Below are 20,135 nucleotides of genomic sequence, written 5' to 3'. Positions count from 1 at the left end.
AATCTTAAAAGGGTTACGTGTCCGGATAAGCAGTTTTGACGTTCATGTCCAAACGACTCAATATTTTGGGCTGCAATTTTGAGACAAGCTAAATACAACCTTCCTCTATATTTTTGCGCTTAAATTTCATACATACTCGGATTTTATTTTTGAGGCTCTGTTCAAATCGGGATAGCATGGGGCAGAAATTTATAAACACCAAACAAATTCTAATGATTTTCTGATAATTACTTAATGAGTAGTTACTCTTTAATCAGATTTTAGTGTATTATAAATGTTTCATTACTGAAAAAGTAAGAATATGCGACAACTCTTGTTGACTGCCCAGACGATTTAGCTGCTGTGGGCATATGTTTCGTTGCCTGGCAACCTACCTTTTGTTAAATTTGTCTGTCAGTGTCTTGTTAAATCCTTTTTTTGTATTCAGTTTCTATAGTAAAACATTCTATACAAAACCAGGACTATAAGATGAAATCAATTTCCTAACCATACAATAATGACCTCAGGAATGATACTGGCTTCCTAACCTGGCAAGGAACGGAAAATGGAAGTCCTCTGTGAACACTTTGGCGTGCACCCAAATCAACCCATGAAGTTCTAAATTTTTCTAACAGCACATTGTATGGTGGGTGTATTAGCCTTCATTAGCCTTATTGGTGCAGAAAATTTGGACATTAAACACCCATTTCATTCGGTCAGGGATATTAGCAGTGGGGGGAAAAAACTTGAGAAGGCCGACAACACTACTCCTGGTGAACTACCACAATCAAGGAATTGATGTCACTGTCAACCTACATTTAACACCTTGGACTAACCAACCCTGGAGCAACAGTGGCTCAAGTAAGACATTTCCTTGCTAACCTAGGGGCTCCTTGTTCAATCTTGTTGTGGGCAGAGAAAGTTCATCTGGATTTTCTGACGTGTTCCCCCTTGTTAGTGGTGCAGGACAGAGGGCCTGGCCGGGGACAGAAGACTGAGGTCCCGTGTACACATTGGTGCACATGTGAAAGAACCCTTGGCAGTTGGTATGTGCTGTAAGAGTAGGCCATAGCGCCGCTGTTTGGGCCAAATTTCCCTATTCATTAGCCAGTCGGAGCAGTACAGTAGGACCTTAACCCCCATTTCATTTTCCTTTCATCCCAACCCTATTCTATTATGGGTTATACATTTTCGACAACTGAAAGCACTAATATAGGCATAAAACTGTTTATTATATTATTACTGAATATTAAAATCATTTCACATATGTAGAGAATAAAAGTTTTTAAATTATTGACCATAAATCGTTTCACATATGTAGAGAATAAAAAATATTTGAGAAAAAAGGATTTCGATTCCAATAGGTAACTAATGAGCACTATACCATGTGTGTATTTTTAGAAAGTATGGCATTAAAATGCAAGATTTATCAAAATTGTGGCTTTTTTAAATGGTTAATAAAATGAGCCTCAATAGTTTTGATGTTTTGCACAATATAATACACATCAACCGTTTCCATTATCCTATACATATTTATTAAACAAGCCAACAGTGAGGCTGATGTCCCCCGCCGAAATAGGAAAATAATTAGAGGACACATATAAATTTATCACAAATTATCTTTTACAAAGTATTGAACAATCAAACAGTATATCTTTACTTATAGTCTAACAATCAAAGTAGGAGAGTTATTGTTTTCCAAAGTCTCGACCAATCAAATTGCGTATCGCTCTGCTTACCCTGAGCAGAAAATGCTCATTATCAAACTTAGTCAAGGTATTACTGTAATGAAACTATACACCAAGTTTCATCAATCTCACTTAATTAGAACTAAAGTTATCGTGTCCCAAAGCATCAACCAATCAAATTGCTTATCTCTGCTTACCCTAAGCGGAAAATGCTCATCTTCGAACTCCATCAAGGCATTGACCTAATCAACACATACACCAAGTTTGAACATTCTAGCTCAATTAGGAAGAGAGTTATCGTGCCCCAAAGTATCAACCAATCAAATTGCTTATCTCTGCTTACCCTAAGCGGAAAATGCTCATCTTCGAACTCCATCAAGGCATTGACCTAATAAACACATACACCAAGTTTGAACATTCTAGCTCAATTAAAAGTTATCGTGTCCCAAAGCATCAACCAATCAAATTGCTTATCTCTGCTTACCCTAAGCGGAAAATGCTCATCTTCGAACTCCATCAAGGCATTGACCTAATCAACACATACACCAAGTTTGAACATTCTAGCCCAATTAGGAAGAGAGTTATCGTGTCCCAAAGCATCAACCAATCAAATTGCTTATCTCTGCTTACCCTAAGCGGAAAATGCTCATCTTCGAACTCCATCAAGGCATTGACCTAATCAACACATACACCAAGTTTGAACATTCTAGCCCAATTAGGAAGAGAGTTATTGTGTCCCAAAAAGTGTGACGGACAGACAGACGGACAGACAGAAGGACAGACAGACGGACAGACAGACAGACAGACAGACAGACAGACGGACGAACCCATTTTAATAGTCCCCTGCTTTCTTCGAAAGGCGGGGGACAATTATATACATTTACTTACCAACCTTAAGAAAATACATAATTATTAAAATTACAAGTTCAAGCCTATTGATGATATATAATATATAACTACATTACTCACACTCTCAAACACACTTTAAACAGAATTACAGCCAATTACAACTACATTTATAACATGGAAGGCTTATCAAAGTACAAAGGTTATTCACATTCCTTCTATGTCCTAATTATTATTCAGTATAAATGACAATTGATGGAAAAGTGTATAACTTTAGTATTGTGATAGTTATCTGTGAAATAATTTACTGTTTGAATAAAATAAACAGTATTTCTTGTGTAATAAGAAAACCAGCAATATAATTATGGAACCCAGTTCCTCTTCAATCCTGTAGTACTAGTAGTAACCCAATATATTTGCAACATAATGCATGAACATTACTGTTTTATAAAAACAATAAGCATAGAAAAATATAGTACTGATGATCATAAAGGATAACCAAAATACAAAATTTCAATTGATAGATGACATAAGTGTAATGGTACTACATGGACATTGCTGCTTTCACACTTAAAAGAATTTACAACTGTTTTAGAGGAATATACAAGAAACAAACAGTAGTGATTGATAAGACTACTTCTAGTCTATTATTAGGTTTTCAGTTAAAACATATTCAAACTGAATTTAACTAAACATGACTTTTTGTATAAATGAAAACTTATATGATCGCTTGACCTCCTTTATAGTATCCCATTCTTTCTTTCCAGCCAACAATGCCACATCCACCCAACAAAATAAACAAAATAAAAATGACTTTGTTTAAAAAAAAAAAAAAAATTAATAAATAGCATCAACAGTCAGTGCAAATAGAAAATGGTGGCTTCTAAGTAACAATGCAAGTTGTTAGCTGGTTAAGACAATGATGAATAAAAACTACACTGGATACTTGTACTGTTATTTTCAAGAGCTTCAAGTCATTTTTTTTATAAAAAATAAACTTACTTAGATGGGATTGTTCAGATTAAGAAATATACACCTAATTAAAATTTTCTATTGATGGGCACATTGAACTCTGGGTCCACCTCCATGCATTTCATCATCCTCGTCATCATCATCATGATAGGCTTCACGTCTGCCAGATCTGTTTGATCGTGTCTGATCATAGGGGATCAAATCAACTTCTTCAACATGTTCACCTGTAGGTTTTTCATATTTGGGTCTTTCTGGCAAGAGTTTTTCAAGTTTCTATTAAAACAAAACATTAATTATAAAAAAGAAAGTATTGACATACCTATCTGCACTTAGTACAGCACAAGGCCTGGAAATAAGTCAATGTAAGGCTGATATCCCCTGCCTCAATCCCAAAATAAATGGAGGACACTTATTAAAGGCTTGATGCATCATTTTAAGAATGACTAGCAAATTAAAATATTGTGAAATATAGGAATATCAGTCCAAAATATGGTTCAATTCCGTCAGTATTTACAAAGATATGTGGAATTGAAATTTCATTGATCTATGCTGTTTAGGGCTAAAAATTCACGCGAATATCCAAATCTAATTTGTGCAAGGGTTCTCGTAAGAGTAAAAGCTGCAAATCTACAAGGATTCGCATAAAATATTTGTAACAAAAAAAAAAAAAAATCTCTGAGAACTGTTGAGTCCAACTCTATTGAATGTCAGTCAGGATGTTTTGAATCAAATTTGTATGACTTTCTTTATAGAATAGTACATGTATAATAAAATTAAATATTTGTTGTGTTTTTGTTTTACTGTTTACTTTTAACTTAATTCCATTTACATTTATGCATTGAATTTTAGTTACGCTAAAAATTTATTTGATTCCTAATTATCTATTTTAATCCCTCTTAAATGATATTTAAAAGAAACTGCTTAAGCAGGCCAACCTTGAAAACGAAATAATTTTGTGTTCCATTTTATCCTTTCGAGCGATTTGATTCCGCTAGTTCCACACCAATATAATGGTTAAATTGGGTCATTCCAATTCTATTCTGTCACTGTCAAGGTCTGTCACTTGGTTTTTTTCACTTTCGTTTGTGCGGACATAAACTATATTCCTTTATTATAATACTTTATCAATCAAATTTTTCGGAGATTGACAAGGCTTCTCGAAGCAAAATTATCTAAAGAAACTGTTATGAAACCTAGTAAGGAAATAAATGAAAACTACGAGTTGATTCTGAAAATAAACAGGTAATTCATGCTGCGTGCAAGGTGTGTCGAAGGCACTATAAAAGAATACAATAAACACAATTTTGTTTTTTTAGACAGTATTATTAATTAAGATTCGGAGGATTCACACAGATTGCATATATGAGAATCCTCTTAGATTCTCGCAAAAAAATGACGAATTTCTAGCCCTGCTGTTCGCCGTGTAATAATAAGCCTGTCGCCATTTGGTTATCAGCTAAAATTATTTGTTAGACCCGTTTTAATCCTATTGATCTTGGACATTCAGAAATCCACTAGGATTTGTCCAGTAACTTCGAGGTCATTTAAGATCCCTGGCCAATAGTGATATTTTATACAAACATTTGTTGTATTAAAGTTTCCTGTAACAACATCGATGTCAAATAAAGGTTTATTTTTGTTTTTCTTTTACAAGATTCCAGAAAAAACTACATTTGAAATTAGGTAATAATAAGACTATAGAGAGTATAAACTGATATCTTTAAAAGACACTAACCTTCATACTCTCAGCAGGAATAAAATTATTAGGTGGGAAGGTGACATCAAATTTAATATACATATCACCTTTCTCAAAAGGATTTCTATACATAGGCATTCCTTCACCAACAACAGTTTTTATCAGACCTAAAAATAAATACCGAAAACGTTATCTTGGAGCAATAACACGAGACCCATAGACTTGAATCATCCAATATTTACAACTGGTTGATAACTTCAGTCTCCCGAGCTTCCACAAGGAATTTTGGACAAAGAAAGAGTAATAATGAGAATATACGAAATTTCAATGTAGGAGCAGATAAAAATATATGGAATATTTGTATCCTTTACTGTGCTGACAAAAAGTTAAATGACAGATATATTGGCATACAAAAGTTATTTAGAATAGTTAATTAATTGCATTAATTACAATATAGAATAATAATAATAATGTACATTTATGATTGTGCTTAATCATCCATATTGCATGCTCTAAGCACATGGAAGATAATAGCTAATCCTGATAATAAGTAACAAACAAATGGGTTTTGAGTTTCGATTTGAACACAGAGCTAATGTTTGAGAACTCTGTATCTCCAATAGTAAATTATTCCACAGACACGGTCCGCAGACCCTGAAAGCTTTATCCCCATATGATTTCAGTTTAGTGTGCAGCACAACTAATGTTGGCTTATTTTGCAAGCGAAGTGGTTGATTTTGTTGATATGAATGAATGTGGTCTGTGAGGTAAGATGGGTAAAGATTGTGTTTACACATATAAAACAATGTTAGAATCTTGAAAGTTATCCAATGTAGTAATTTTAAGATGGGAGTTATATGAGAGTACTTTTCTGTTCTTGTTATTACTTTGGTGTTTTGAATTTTTTGGAGTTTTACACATAGGTTTGGGGAAATTCCAATCAAACAATGTTGCAGTAACGGAGCCTTGAGAATACCAAGGAACGCACAAGCAGCTTACAGGCCCCAACTGTTAAGAGGTGTCGAATATTGCCAATACCACACCGTTGCCCAAAATAATAAAGCAAAAAATATGATAGTATTACTTTATATTACCTGGTTTTATAACCTCTCCAGGTGGATTACTGATAACGAGATCCCGTCCATCCAGATGTTTTAAACTAAAACTAAAACCACACAAAGCTTCTGTTAAACCTATACTATGTGTATAAGACAAGTCTGCATGATCTCGTACAAATTTATCATGTTCTCTTAGTTGTAAGACAATAACAACATCACCAGGATCAACATCAGGCTACAAACAAAAATATAGCTATGTCAGTTATACGCTTGAATAAGGTTATATCAAATGTAATGAGAATGGAATAATTGAAATTTTGTTTAATCACTATTTCATTCCCAAATGACAAACAAATCTAATCTCAAAAATATGACTGGGTTTGTTTTGGGGATTTACTACTATCAGCTAAACAGTGAAGGTGTGTTAGATTTATGTAAAATTCCCTTTTTTTTACATTATCCCCTATTTAGTTTCTTTCAGAAAAATGTTTATCCGTCAAACTCGGATTAAACTATGTTATATACAACTCAATATTTACTAGTATTTTTGTAGATCTTAAACAATAACTTACAAGTTGATCTCCTTCTCCTCTAAATGTAATCCTCTGTCCATCCTGCATTCCTTTATCAACATGAACCTCTAAGATTTTTGTTTCATTACTAACTTTCTTTCCTTTACATTCTTTACACCGATCTCTCTCATTGATTATCTCACCTGAAACACATCATCAAGTATATTATAAGTATGTAATCAAATTATTAAACCATGAATTTATTGCAAATTGTATAGACGTTTAATCTTTACTACTACCTCTAGTCTAAGTGGGTCACAAAATCTATGTAAACTCATATTTAAATATAAGCTTGCACATCTTATTTCAACACCACAGTAACTTTATTTCCTCTAGCCATTTCTATATTTACATTAAATCACTGCTACAATCTCTTCTGTAAATGCATTATGAATTTTATTTGTTTTAAATTGACATATGATCTCACAGGTAACTTGACCAAACAAAGTTAAGCAATAATTAGATATGTCATCTATGTCAAACCAATTATAGATTTTATCCAAGTTAATTCAGTATACTATTTGTCTCTGGATAGCCAGAAAATAGATTTGGTCACCATTAGTGATGATATGAAGTAAAATTTTACGCATCGATGCATCGGATGCACACATCGATTCTTGCATCGATGCATCAGGAATTTTTTGTTGCCATTTTGTTAATCAAAAATTACAGAAATAACATTAGTATTTCTGATAGAAACATAAATTTCCCAAACATTATCATTAGGCCTATTATAGAAATGTCGATTTATTTCAATAAATTTATTTCCACAATATTCTTCTGTTATTTATTATGACATTAATATTGTCCGATTCACTTCAATGGACACTCGTTAGCCGTTGTTCAAATTTGTTGTAAATGTAAAGGTGTGAGGGGTGTGTGTGTGAGGTGATTACAAGAGACAGTCTGCATTATTTATACGGATCGTATCAAAGCCGGTCTATAGGGTTTTATAAAGTACATTCTCTATTGCCTGTGACAGAAAATAAGACTAAATCGTTTTAAAACTAGCATAAAAAACGGCCAGGAAATATTATCCTCCTGACACAGTTGGTTTGGCCATTTAAATGAACCGTGAAATTGACCTTGGGGTTAAATGACATGATAGTCTGGGGACGTAACCAGCAAACGCAGTATTTGTAGTCACTGGAAAATGAAGACCAACATAACGGAAGCGTAGGGTAAACAGGTCAAGCCTAATACATCGTGCGGGATTCATTGAATGGTTCCGTTACATATATATTGTTTTATTTTGGATTATAAAAAAACCCACAGAAAAAACGTATCGAAAAGGTGTTATTTATTCTAGTGGACGAACTTGTGAACTCCTCGGAGTCTTCAGACACATAAAGCCAATTATTAGTATTTTTTGCCAATGCATCGATAATACAAAAAAGGACCGAGTATCGAATCGGCGTCAGCACTAGTCACCATAAATAAGGTATAATGATTAAATCCTTTAGACTTGGCTCAATATTCTATTCATTACCTTCTCCATGACAATCTGGACAAACTGACTGCATTTGTTGTACCATACCTGGTCCTAGTTGACGTAATGTGACTTTAATACCACGACCTTGACATACCCTACATTTGATTGTTGCTCCTTGCTTACCTCCTAACCTATGAAATAATAATTAAATCCATTAATACAGTTACTATTTTAAACTTCCGAAGTACAGGAAGTGTTGTTTATCAGACCAGCATGAGCAGGCTAGGAACATGAAGTCTATATTTTTAACTGACAACAGGTTTTAATAGGTGATGTGACTAACAAATCATAACTCTGTCTATACCTTGACTTCAATGCCAAGTAACTAAATTCTGACATCAATGTTCAAACTCTTGCTGCAACTCAGAATGCGACGAGTGCTGTGCAGTGTGTACAAGAACAAGTATGCTCACTTTCTATGTCCACCAATTTCATTATTAAGGAAATTCAAATGTTAATATATTTTGCTGTAAGCTTATGCTGTATTTTACTCTAAAATTGACCATTGCTGTTAAAGGAGCTAAATCGCTAACATTTGGGATCTAGAAATTGACAAAAGTGGGTCGCAACGCATACTGTAATATGAATGTATATAAACTGATTTACATTCAATGGTTTCCGTTTTTAATCCAATTTCAAATCAGTTATGTTCGGCGAAATAAGCCAGCAGTCTCAATCAAGTGCAAATTTCTAGCGTCTGGTTATTCCAGTCTACATACGCCGTTCGATTTGGTGCAATGTGTTTAGCCTCGTCCCTCGAGTCTCTTTTTACAACTGGGACTGATGCGCATTATGGTACACGATTCGTGTACCAATGGTAAAATGTTTATTTTGTCTTAAATATTGGATATCAAAAGCCCATCTTTTTCCGGTAAGATCACAACATCAATGTTGATTTAATTTGACAAATAAATCGTGTTTTCAATGTTGAAGATTTTGGATGATATTAAGTTAGAGACTTAGCTACTTTAACCCAAAACAGACTATCATAAGGTTGCAAGATAAAGATTTTAATTTGACTTACCCTGAACACTTCTTACAGATAATAGTTTTACTTAATTGTAATTTTGCAGCTTTTCCATTATACAAATCTTCTAAAGTTACTCTGAGAAAAAAAAACAACACCACAAAAATGTATTGATGAATTACACAAGACACAATTCTCTGAAATATAAGTTCTGTTTAGCATGGAGTGATGCTTCGACTAGGATTGTTGAAATAAAGGAACTAATGGAAAGAGGGAAATTTTTGGCATATTTTACACTGGAGTAAATAACCTACTTTGAAGCAATTCTTTATCTAATATTTCATGTGGCAATGCATTATAGAATAAAATGAACAAAGCTATGCTGTTTTAATCCAGTAGTTAACATATTTTAATGAAGAAAAAAAAAAAACCCAAACAATTATATAGCTTTTCTCTAGAGTTACTAAAATGGTCAGGTTTTGGCAAAATCAAATGACATATTCTTTAACTGCATATGAGACTATTATTTGAAAAACATCCTTTATTACGTGTTTCAGATTGTTTCTGTAAGTGTTTCTATTGTATTTTTTTTTTTTTGGGGGGGGGGGGAATTTAGTCAGTTTGTGCAGCCAAAACTGTCAAGGTGCAAACATTCTGTCAATGTAGATGTTGCTGGCCTCCGTGGATCTATTTTTCAAATATAAAATGGGTCATTTTTGACACACAGGATGTTTTATTGATAGGATAAAAAAAATCTCAAGATTCCCCATATCTCGGTTGTTTCCCAACGGATCTTCGTCAGATTTGCATTTTTGGATTCTTTGGACGAGTCCCATATGGGCTCTGACCAACGGTTTTTCGAAATTCTGAAGTTTGCTTGATTAAATTTAGCATCAAAGATTTGCAAAAGTTTTCTTCATTTTTTCGACATTCAGGAGGTGTAACAATATTGTTGTTGCGACATTGTTTTCAAATTCATAGACAAGGAATGGAGAAATATGATGGCTGAAACAATATTGTTATCTTTGTATATTATTGATTCTAAGTTCATAACCAAAAATATAGAAAGTATGCTGGTTATTTTGATACGTTAACGCAGTTTTTATAGTTTAGTAAACATATTGGTCATTTCCATTTTTCAAGGATAAGTTGTTATTGTTTGAAATACACATGAGTGGAAAATTACTGATTAGCCTACGCCATTCGGCACCTATAAGAGAGAGCGGGGCAAGAATAATTTTTAGATATCATGCAAATTCTTTAGATGACTATTTCATGATGTAGTGTTTTCCGGAGTCTAGCCCCGCTGGTTAGACTTTTACAGGAGTTGGGGTTAAGAGAAAGATATGTTAATATTAAAGATGGGTTCCCGCATACAAACTGGGTGATTTAATGGCATATATGGACCAAAAACATATTCAAACTAATTAATTTGTCATAATTATGCTTCAAATCCTTCTCAAACATTGTAATTGCGAAGGAATGCCCTGCTATTAAAATTCGATAAAACCAGGTCATGTTTACGTCACGTCTTGGAAGTCAGAGGAGAATCCATTGCATACATAAGACAATGTTGTCTTTAATCGCTTACTATTTATTACAATTATAGAATCCTAATTAAATTCTCGGATTATCCACTACTCACGTCTTTTTCCGTCATTTTTATCTCAGAAAGTGTTGTACGTCTAACTCTTCATAAAGTTTATCAACTTGTACAACAAGCGCTCAATGTTCGCTTGTGACCTTTGACATAACGCGTGCAGAAGTTTTGAATCGTCGGGCTGTTGATTAGGGGAACCCTTACGTTTTTGTCCTGTATACGCTCCATAAGTATTTTTCTAGTAAGATTGGATATCTCTACTTTCCATATATACCAAAATTGCCATAGTTTTATTGGAAATTACCACCCGATAAATATTTTTCTGGGAACCCATCTTTAACTATTGTCTAACTGTTGTGACATAAAAACGTTTAGCAAAAACCTCTCGTTGTTCCCGTTACATATTTGATTTCGGTATCGTAAGAAAACACAATGGTGTAGTCCTTAAGAAGAGAGATACGACAGCAGCCAGTCCAGACAGAGCCAACCAACCCCTTGACGATCAGGTCAAAATAAAGATATGCGGCAGTAATGCTACAGAGGGCGTATCTGAATCTCCTTCACTATTTGAGGTATCAAGTTGAAACTTGGTAGGAATAAGGAACACGTTGATGCCTTCACAATTTTGTGACCACTTCCAGAAACTTCCCGAACATGAATAGTTCTCTCCATTTTAAAAATAGACCAAAGATAGGTTGCCAGGCAACGAAACATACGTCCACAGCAACTAAATCGTCCGGGCAGTCAACAAGGGTTGTCGCATATTTTTACTTTTTTCGGTAATGAAACATTTATAATACACTAAAATCTGATTAAGAGCAACAACTCACGAAGTAATTATCAGAAAACTATTAGAATTTGTTTGGTTTTTATAAAGTTCTGCCCCATGCTAACGTTTTGTATGCAAAGCTTTTAATAAAATGGATTTAACTGTTCAAGTCATAAAAATTCATTGAAAATCAATATACTTGTTCGTCTCAAGATCTTAAACTCTGTGTATCAATCTGAAGTCAATCGGATTATAACTTTAGCCTTTAGAGCATCACAAGTGATCAAGGGCCATAACTTTGGCAGTAATTATCGGAAATCGTTGAAAATCAATAGGTTTCTTCGTCTCATGACCTTAAACATTGTGTATCAATTTAAAGTCAATCGGATATTAACTTTGGTCTTTAGAGCATCCACAAGATTTTTTGAAGTGATCAAGGGCCATAACTCTGGCAGTAATTATCCAAAATCGCCGAAAATCAATAGGCTTCTTCGTCTCATGACCTTAAACACTGTGTATAAATTTAAAGTCAATCGGATATTAACTTTGGCCTTTAGAGCATCCACAAGATTTTTTTGAAGTGATCAAGGGCCATAACTCTGGCAGTAATTATCAGAAATCGCTGAAAATCAATAGGCTTCTTCGCCTCAAGACCTTAAACACTGTGTATAAATTCAAAGTCAATCAGATATTAACTTTAGCCTCTAGAGCGTCCACAAGCAATTGTGGACGCCGGACCAACGGACGGACGGACGGGGGCGACGACAATATACGACCACATTTCAATGTGGGCGTATAAAAATGGCATGTGGTGGTGTTAGCGTCCAATTTTATCTTTCATTTTCGAGACCATGTTCAATTATATTTTCAACCGTTTGGCCGTCATATTGGATTTTTAAAAAAATCTTCCAATCGATATTCAGTCGACATCTTGATTCAGATTTTTAAAAAGCTTTTTTTGTTTTGAACCTACTTCAAATGACAACAATCCTTAGGGAACCGATTTTTGAATTTTGATTTTGTTTACTTCCAGTTTCACTTTGAATTTTCTTTGACTTTTCAACTTCTATCTGTTGACCCAACCTTTTAATGACCCTCAACGTTTTCATATATGACGACCCTCATGTCTACTAACAATTAATATCAAAATGTTCTGTCTTGAAGTTAGTGATGGTCTGATATGGCACCTATCGGTTTTTACGGATATCAGATATTGACAGCAAAATATATCGGCCGATACAGATACAATTACCGATAGTGGTGCAGGGGTAGAAACTAACCTGAAATGGTCACTAGCCATTTGGGCTAGTAGCTTTCAGATCTTACTAGCCCAGCCAACATTCTACTAGCCCAGTAAGACTTTGTTCGTTGTTGCCTCTGTTTTTTTTCATCAAATGAACTCATTAATCAGTCATGAAGACATATATTAAAATTCAATTTGGCACATTTCATTTCATATTTGTCCTTTGGAAGTTTAATCTTCAATACAATAGATTTTTTCAGGGGCTTCATTTGTATTTATATTTCATTTATGTTTTATAAATTCAGTTGTGATCACTAAATTATTTCTATATTTTTATCAGCATCTAGTATTCATGTGACATCAAAGGGATATCCCCCTTTCATCTTTCATTCCAATCCTGCGCAAAACTTGTGATATGCAAAACTTGTGATATTTTCGCGCCTTTTCCAAAAGTTCTACTCATGTTGATAGTGGCAGACAATATTAGCAGTGAACTAGATAAATCGAGGGAAAAAAATTCTGCGAAGTAGTAAGACTTGGAACTATTTCACGATAAGCAACGTTTCATATACCAGCACGGTATGCAATGAACCATTGCTGACATCTTTAGTTTTAATATTTTATTATCATGAATCGTGATAGACATTGTTTACTTCATAGTTAATAAATTTGTTATTACTTATCAGAAACAATTTATATAAAAATTTCAATAGCCTAATTAGGTATTGTTCTAGTTAGTGATCTTGTAATATCAGCATGCATTGAAAACAGATCGAAGAGGGGCCTCCGCGAGATACTGACTGCGTACTCAAATTCTATGATTTTGATCATCATGCAATTGGCTTTTTCCCCTATTCCAAACAAAAGTTTTATCGGATCGACTGTACGTTAATGTCTGTCTGCACATGCGCAGAAATGGTATTCTCAAAAATCGCATTGAGAGATCTAAGCTTTCAAACAGTGTGTGAATAAGGATTTAAAAAATAACGGAGACCGGTAAGGATTTTGTACTGTTTGTTCTTTTCTTTTTAAGGCCCCTATGATAAGAGTCTTGAATTACCGGTACGTCTAAATAGCAACGCACACGGCAACTGATATATAAAACTTTTATTTCGGTTGTCGTGCGGGTGGCAATTTAGATAAAGGCGGCCGGTAAGGATTTTGTGTCGTTTATTCTTTCCTTTTTATGGCCGCTATGAGAGTCTTGCATTACCGGTACGTCTAAATAGCAACAAGCACGGTAACCGAAATAAAACTTTATTTCGGTTGCCGTGTGCGTGACTATTTAGATGTACCGTGTGTCAAGCAAAGAATGATTTGTTCACAACTCGGACAATATTTTAAAGGTATTTACCGAGTCGTTTTGAACAGATCTAAGCTTTCAAACAGTGTGTGAATAAGGATTTAAAAAATAACGGAGACCGGTAAGGATTTTGTACTGTTTATTCTTTTCTTTTTAAGGCCCCTATGATAAGAGTCTTGAATTACCGGTACGTCTAAATAGCAACGCACACGGCAACTGATATATAAAACTTTTATTTCGGTTGTCGTGCGGGTGGCAATTTAGATAAAGGCGGCCGGTAAGGATTTTGTGTCATTTATTCTTTCCTTTTTATGGCCGCTATGAGAGTCTTGCATTACCGGTACGTCTAAATAGCAACAAGCACGGTAACCGAAATAAAACTTTATTTCGGTTGCCGTGTGCGTGACTATTTAGATGTACCGTGTGTCAAGCAAAGAATGATTTGTTCACAACTCGGACAATATTTCAAAGGTATTTACCGAGTCGTTTTGAACAGATATCGGCAACTCAAGTATCGGCAAAATGGCCGTGTATCGGTCGATACCAATTTCTCCTGATAGACCAATTACCGATGTTGAAACCGATTATCGAACCATCACTACTTGAAGTATAACTTCTGGTTTTATCAAGAGTTCAAAATGACAGGTTTATCCACTTCAATAGGTATTGGATCTTACTATACTCAATAATGCATGGTGTAACTTGATTGTTGACGTGACAGGGTGTGACCTGACGTACCGAAACACGTCAGTATCCTTTGGAGTCCTAGTTTATACTTGTAGTATATATGTCTGCTCTGAAACGTAACTAACCTTAGTGGATGCATTGTATTTTCTCCCCGTCGCCTTCCTCTTCTACCCCCTCCTCCCATACCAGACATTCCTGGCATTCCAGGAAAACCAAAGAAACTTCCAAAAATATCATCAAACATGCCTGCTCCGAAACCACCTGTAAAGTAAGGAAAGAAATGGAAGCTCTAAAATAACAGATTTAGAAATCTTATGTTGAGTGGAATCGATTTAGTTAACTTACATGTACACACAATATCTTTGACTTGAATTGTGCACTATATATATAGTATAAAATGATTAATGACCAGACATTAAATTCTTACCTCCTCCTTGTCCACCTTCTTTAATACCCTGTAAACCATGTCTGTCATATATCTCTTTTTTTTCTGGGTTTGATAGGACTTCGTAGGCAAAGCTTATTTCTTTGAACTGAAAGAATCATGTTAAACTATTAACTTTCATTTTGTTGTCAGGTATTGTCCAATTACCTAATTATTTCACTGTATTGGGTAAATTTGTTAGTTTATGAAAGTGCTACAAAGCTAGTTAATATAGAAGATTCTTCTTCAACTCTTTTGATTTTTTAACCTAACTTTAACTTTTACGATTTGACTTCTAATAGAACAATCTATAATTTTTATATCATGTGAAGCTCACTATAAATGTCTTTTTACAATACAAACACATGTAATGATCGCTATGTAATAGCTAAGTATACATGTAGCCTACATAGTTAAGTACAAAAGCTTTTGGCACTATTTGAGCCTGCTAAGTTAACAATACATCTCATCTATATCATTTTTTTAATTTTTAGCCCAAGATGCAAATTTTGGATTAATCAAAACCCTTTAAGCTGAACAAAATAAAGGTTAGTTTATACAATATACACAATATTTAGTGCCAATGTCCAATTCAGATATGGAGGAAAAACACTGGATTAAGACAAAGTAATTCCAAATTCCTTAATTCTATTGCGAGTGAGTAGGTCATCTAATGAACACCTGTTACCTCTTGATTGGATGTTATACTGAGTTTAAAATGTCTCTGTATAAAATAACATCACAGTTTTCAATGAGCTTATACATATACAGAAAAACAAAACCCTAAACAAAAACATCTTAACGTGCAATCATGTTAAAGTTTGAATTATCAAATAAACTATTCAAGATCGGATACTACAATTTATAATAGAAATTGTGATATCAGAATAAGTTCAATTGCTTTAGTGTGGTGAACAAAATGTTATATTACCCTTTCTCCAGCATCAGGATTCTTGTCAGGGTGAAACTCCTTTGCTAATTTATAATATGCCTGAAGTGAAACAGGTAGAAACATATAGTCTCAATGACTTTGTGAAGTATCAACAAGCTTATGTAGTCAAATTTATCATGCAAATGAATTTAAAATTTCTTCACTCAATGTCCAATCATGTGGTGCCAGTTAACTCGTCCACACGCAAACTCGTCCACAGCTAAGAAAACATTTTTATTATTTGTTCGCCACCCGGGCAACATGTATCTTGTTGGGAATTTTGAGGGCCAAGTAACATGTTTCAAGAAAAATGTCAAGAAGTCAAACCAAATCGGAAATGCTCTGACCAGGCATAAGTGTACATGTACCTTAAAGGTATATGGATGCACAAGCAAGGAAAACTACACGCTGACTTTTCGGTGGAAGAAATAAGCTAACTCACAAAATGAAAAGTGTCAGTCAGTAAATAGAATACTAAAATAGATTTTGTGTAAACTAAATGGACTGGATATATATTATGCAAGTTTAATGTATTACCAGTATAAATATCTGAATTTTTAAAATTTCGAGTTTGCTGAAAGAAGTACCGGTAAATAGGTTGTCAAATTTTGTGGCGAGATTTGACTTTTTAGATGTAATATGTTATGACATTAAAATATCAAGTGGGAACAAGTCGGGTCATTGATTTGACTTAAATCGGACAAGAATCTAAGTCGCTGGGTATCCAGACAACCCATCCCAAGACCACCCATCGCAAAAGAAGACAACTCATCCCAAGACCATTCATCCCAATAGAAGACAACAGTGACAACTCATCCCAAAATAGAAGACCACTTGTCCTAAGTTTAGAAGATTACTTGTCCCACAGTAGTTGTTTGTTTTAATACGTGGGCCGAGATATAAGACCATTCGGACCAGGTTTAGAAGACTACTCATCCCATAATAGTTGTGGTTTTTTTTTTAAAAAATACATGGACATGGAGTATCCCAACTTGGAAGTGTATTTGGGAGAACGCGAATAATGACGTGGAGGGTTGGCACAATAGGATGAACCATAAGGCCAAGAAAGGAAACCTCCAATTAGAACTTTTATTACTGTAATTTTATTGTATAAAGAGGCTGCTCAACTACCAACACAGATCAAAATATTATAATTATTTTATTCTTATAAATTGTTGAGTGGTCTTTAAAACTTGGTCTGAGTGGTCTTATATTGCAGCCCACATATTAAAACACATACAACTATTGTGGGGTGAGTTGTCATCTATTATTGGGATGTGACTCCAGTTCCCACCTCTGCAAATGGTTACATCTAACTTGTAGGAATAGCATAAATGGGCACCATTTGATGGATTTCTTTGTTTATTCAGGAAGATTTTATTATAATCAATTTCAAAATATTATAATTCAAGGGAATTTAATAAGTTCCGTGTTCGGCTAGTTGAGTAGTTGCCATGGGCATGAGGAAGAGTAGGCCTATAACACATGCCATTAACACATCCAGTGTAGCTAGAAAAGAGGTCTGTCACCATGCAATATTTACCTACACAGTTCACACACCTGAAAATTCCAAGTTTCACTTTAGTTTACAAAATAGTTAAAAAAAAAAGAAGACAAAACAAGTTCCAGATACTTGATTGATCAAGGGCCAGACACCGCCAAACAATTGTCCCTAATTAATTGTACAATTTCATTCAAATCCAATTTTGTTCTTGTAATAAAGACATATCTTCGGCATGATGAAATATCTTTCCCAGTCCCTATCCAGCCAAGTCATTCTTTGTCAAACATGACAAATCACTCAGTCCTTTAGCCTTTAGATTCACTGATTCAGTGTCTTACTTGTCGTCACGTGTTACGAAACAGTGTACATTTATCTTTTTTTTCAAAGTGGAGGAAACATGGTATTTTAATATAAATTGTTTAATATAGGAGAATCTTTGCATAGAACATTCTCTCACCTTTTTAATCTCACTTTCAGAGGCATTTCTACCCACATTTAGGATGTCATACAATTTCGTGTCAGCCATTTTTTCAGAAAAACCAAGGACAACAGCGCCACCTACACAAGGAAGATTTCTAGTTTTGTCTTGGTTATTCGGACGTTTAATCTGCTACATCCTGGTATTTTGGATGTATATAGATTGTTAGTAGGGATCAACCGATGTAGCACTAGTTTTACCAGTTCTGTCTGCTTACAAAAAATTTCAAGATTATACTACCTGATATAAATAATCCTATTTTCGCCTCGGAATTATTTCCCGAATAAAATCTGGAGGCAAAAGCCATAAACAAAATGGCAAGCATGCCACCAAATTCAATTCTTGGCGCAAATTTCTTTTTATTATTTTTTTTTTTTTTTAAATAATTAACAAAAAACAGCAATGTATCCGAGGACAATGCTAATCTTAAAATTCAAATGCATAAATTGCAATGATTTTGAGCTTCATTTCAGATTACGTTTGTATTTACTTTGCGAACTCTCGAAAATGTGATTCACTCAAGTTTTAGTCTAAAATATGTTTTTATTTATTTATTGAATGGTAACTTTCTATTATTGATAAGTGCAGGAGAACTGTATCACACATAACAAACATTTATTAAACCAGAAAACACATCACATCACACAATTGAAGGATCCGGGGCCGGCCATAAGTGTTCACTGCGCTATAGAGTCCCGAGCTTGCAGTGATGTACAGGCTTCACCTTAAAAGAAAACAAATTCAATAGGGAGGCAGCCCAGAAATAGACAGCATCCCCGAGCGCTGGCGGATGTGTAAAAAGCGCAAGATTTGGAAAAATGAAACGTAATAGATGCAATTCCGGACTTCGGACCGCCTAAATTGAGCAGGAGAAGCACCCCCCCCCCCCCCCCATGAAACGCGACTGATCATGATCGGCTGTGTGTTAAATAAATTGCAATGGCAATAATACATTGACAGGATTTTCAGACAGGGCGGGGGGGGGGGTGCTGCCCCCACTTGGGAGTTCGATGCCCGGCTCTCGGTGGGCGGACTGACACAAGGACACAGGGACCACCGACTTACGACGGGGATCACTACCATTTTTAAGTATTTTTGTTCTTCTTTCCCGCGAGAATATAGAATTAAACACACCATGAGTACTAAAAATATAAATATATCAATGTAGGAACAAATGTGTCAAATTCAACTTTAGTCCGACATTGTGTAATTGAAAGGAGAAACTAAAATAGCAGTATTGTATGTACCCTTGTTTTGATAATAGGTATTATTGTGTTTTTCCAAATTTATATTCTCTTTACCTAAAACTATTATTTAATGTGCAATAAAGCAGAAACTATTACTTTATGTTATTAACTTACGGCTAGTCCCCGGACCCATCACTCGATCTGTTATGTGCGTTTGTTGTTTTTGGTGTCTATATATTGTGTCCTGTCCGTAGGTTTGTATTATGCAACTGTTTGTGGCCGCCCCCCCCCCCCTCCCCCGTCACCCGCACTTAGCATTATACGTTGTTCATCGTTCGGTGATGTTTATAGAATAATCAAAATGCCGGCTCAGTGCTTTCCTATTTATTAAAGCAAGAATTTCATATTTTCTAAGAAAGTCAAAACATAATTATTTCTATGTCTTTTGCTCAATAGGTTGTCAACTAACTATCAGACGACCATAGGTATCATTCTCACACGTAAAAACCATTCGCCACGGAAATAATAACACAATTACCTCCCTTGTTTTTTCTATCCCCACCCACCCCCACCCCCATATGGAATAGCTATCTTCAAAAGTTTGAATTTGAAGTTGAAAATGATATTTTTGCCAATTTCTCAACTCGCAGTAGTGAATTATAGGATTAATAGGATTATTCTTTAACAAGGTAGGACTGTTTATAGATACCATCTATTTTAAGGCTTTATTTTAATACAT

At 34.7% G+C, this 20,135-nt stretch overlaps 1 protein-coding gene across 1 annotated transcript; it reads right to left on the bottom strand.

Moving 5' to 3' along the window:
- Positions 1-1,192: 1,192 nt before the first annotated feature.
- On the bottom strand, positions 1,193-18,316 carry LOC126816318 (dnaJ homolog subfamily A member 2). Its single transcript, XM_050542740.2, has 10 exons — positions 18,189-18,316; positions 16,228-16,287; positions 15,300-15,405; positions 14,998-15,133; positions 9,328-9,408; positions 8,301-8,434; positions 6,812-6,954; positions 6,276-6,474; positions 5,221-5,348; positions 1,193-3,758 (listed from the first exon to the last, which is right to left on the bottom strand). The coding sequence occupies exons 1-10, from the start codon at positions 18,255-18,257 to the stop codon at positions 3,564-3,566; spliced, it is 1,251 nt and encodes a 416-aa protein (XP_050398697.1). The 5' UTR covers positions 18,258-18,316; the 3' UTR covers positions 1,193-3,563.
- Positions 18,317-20,135: the final 1,819 nt, after the last annotated feature.

Source organism: Patella vulgata, chromosome 3, assembly GCF_932274485.2.
Source record: "Patella vulgata chromosome 3, xgPatVulg1.2, whole genome shotgun sequence".
Taxonomy (NCBI): Eukaryota; Metazoa; Mollusca; class Gastropoda; family Patellidae; genus Patella; species Patella vulgata.
This window is presented reverse-complemented; position numbering and strand designations above follow the sequence as displayed.

Excerpts from the sequence above, each read along its gene's own strand:
- LOC126816318 (XM_050542740.2), bottom strand. The coding sequence starts at position 18,257 with ATGGCTGACACGAAATTGTATGACATCCTAAATGTGGGTAGAAATGCC. Across the intron at positions 16,288-18,188 it reads CTGAAAGTGAGATTAAAAAG|GCATATTATAAATTAGCAAA; the intron begins GTGAGAGAATGT and ends GTTTCACTTCAG. Across the intron at positions 8,435-9,327 it reads ATCTGTAAGAAGTGTTCAGG|GTTAGGAGGTAAGCAAGGAG; the intron begins GTAAGTCAAATT and ends ATTATTTCATAG.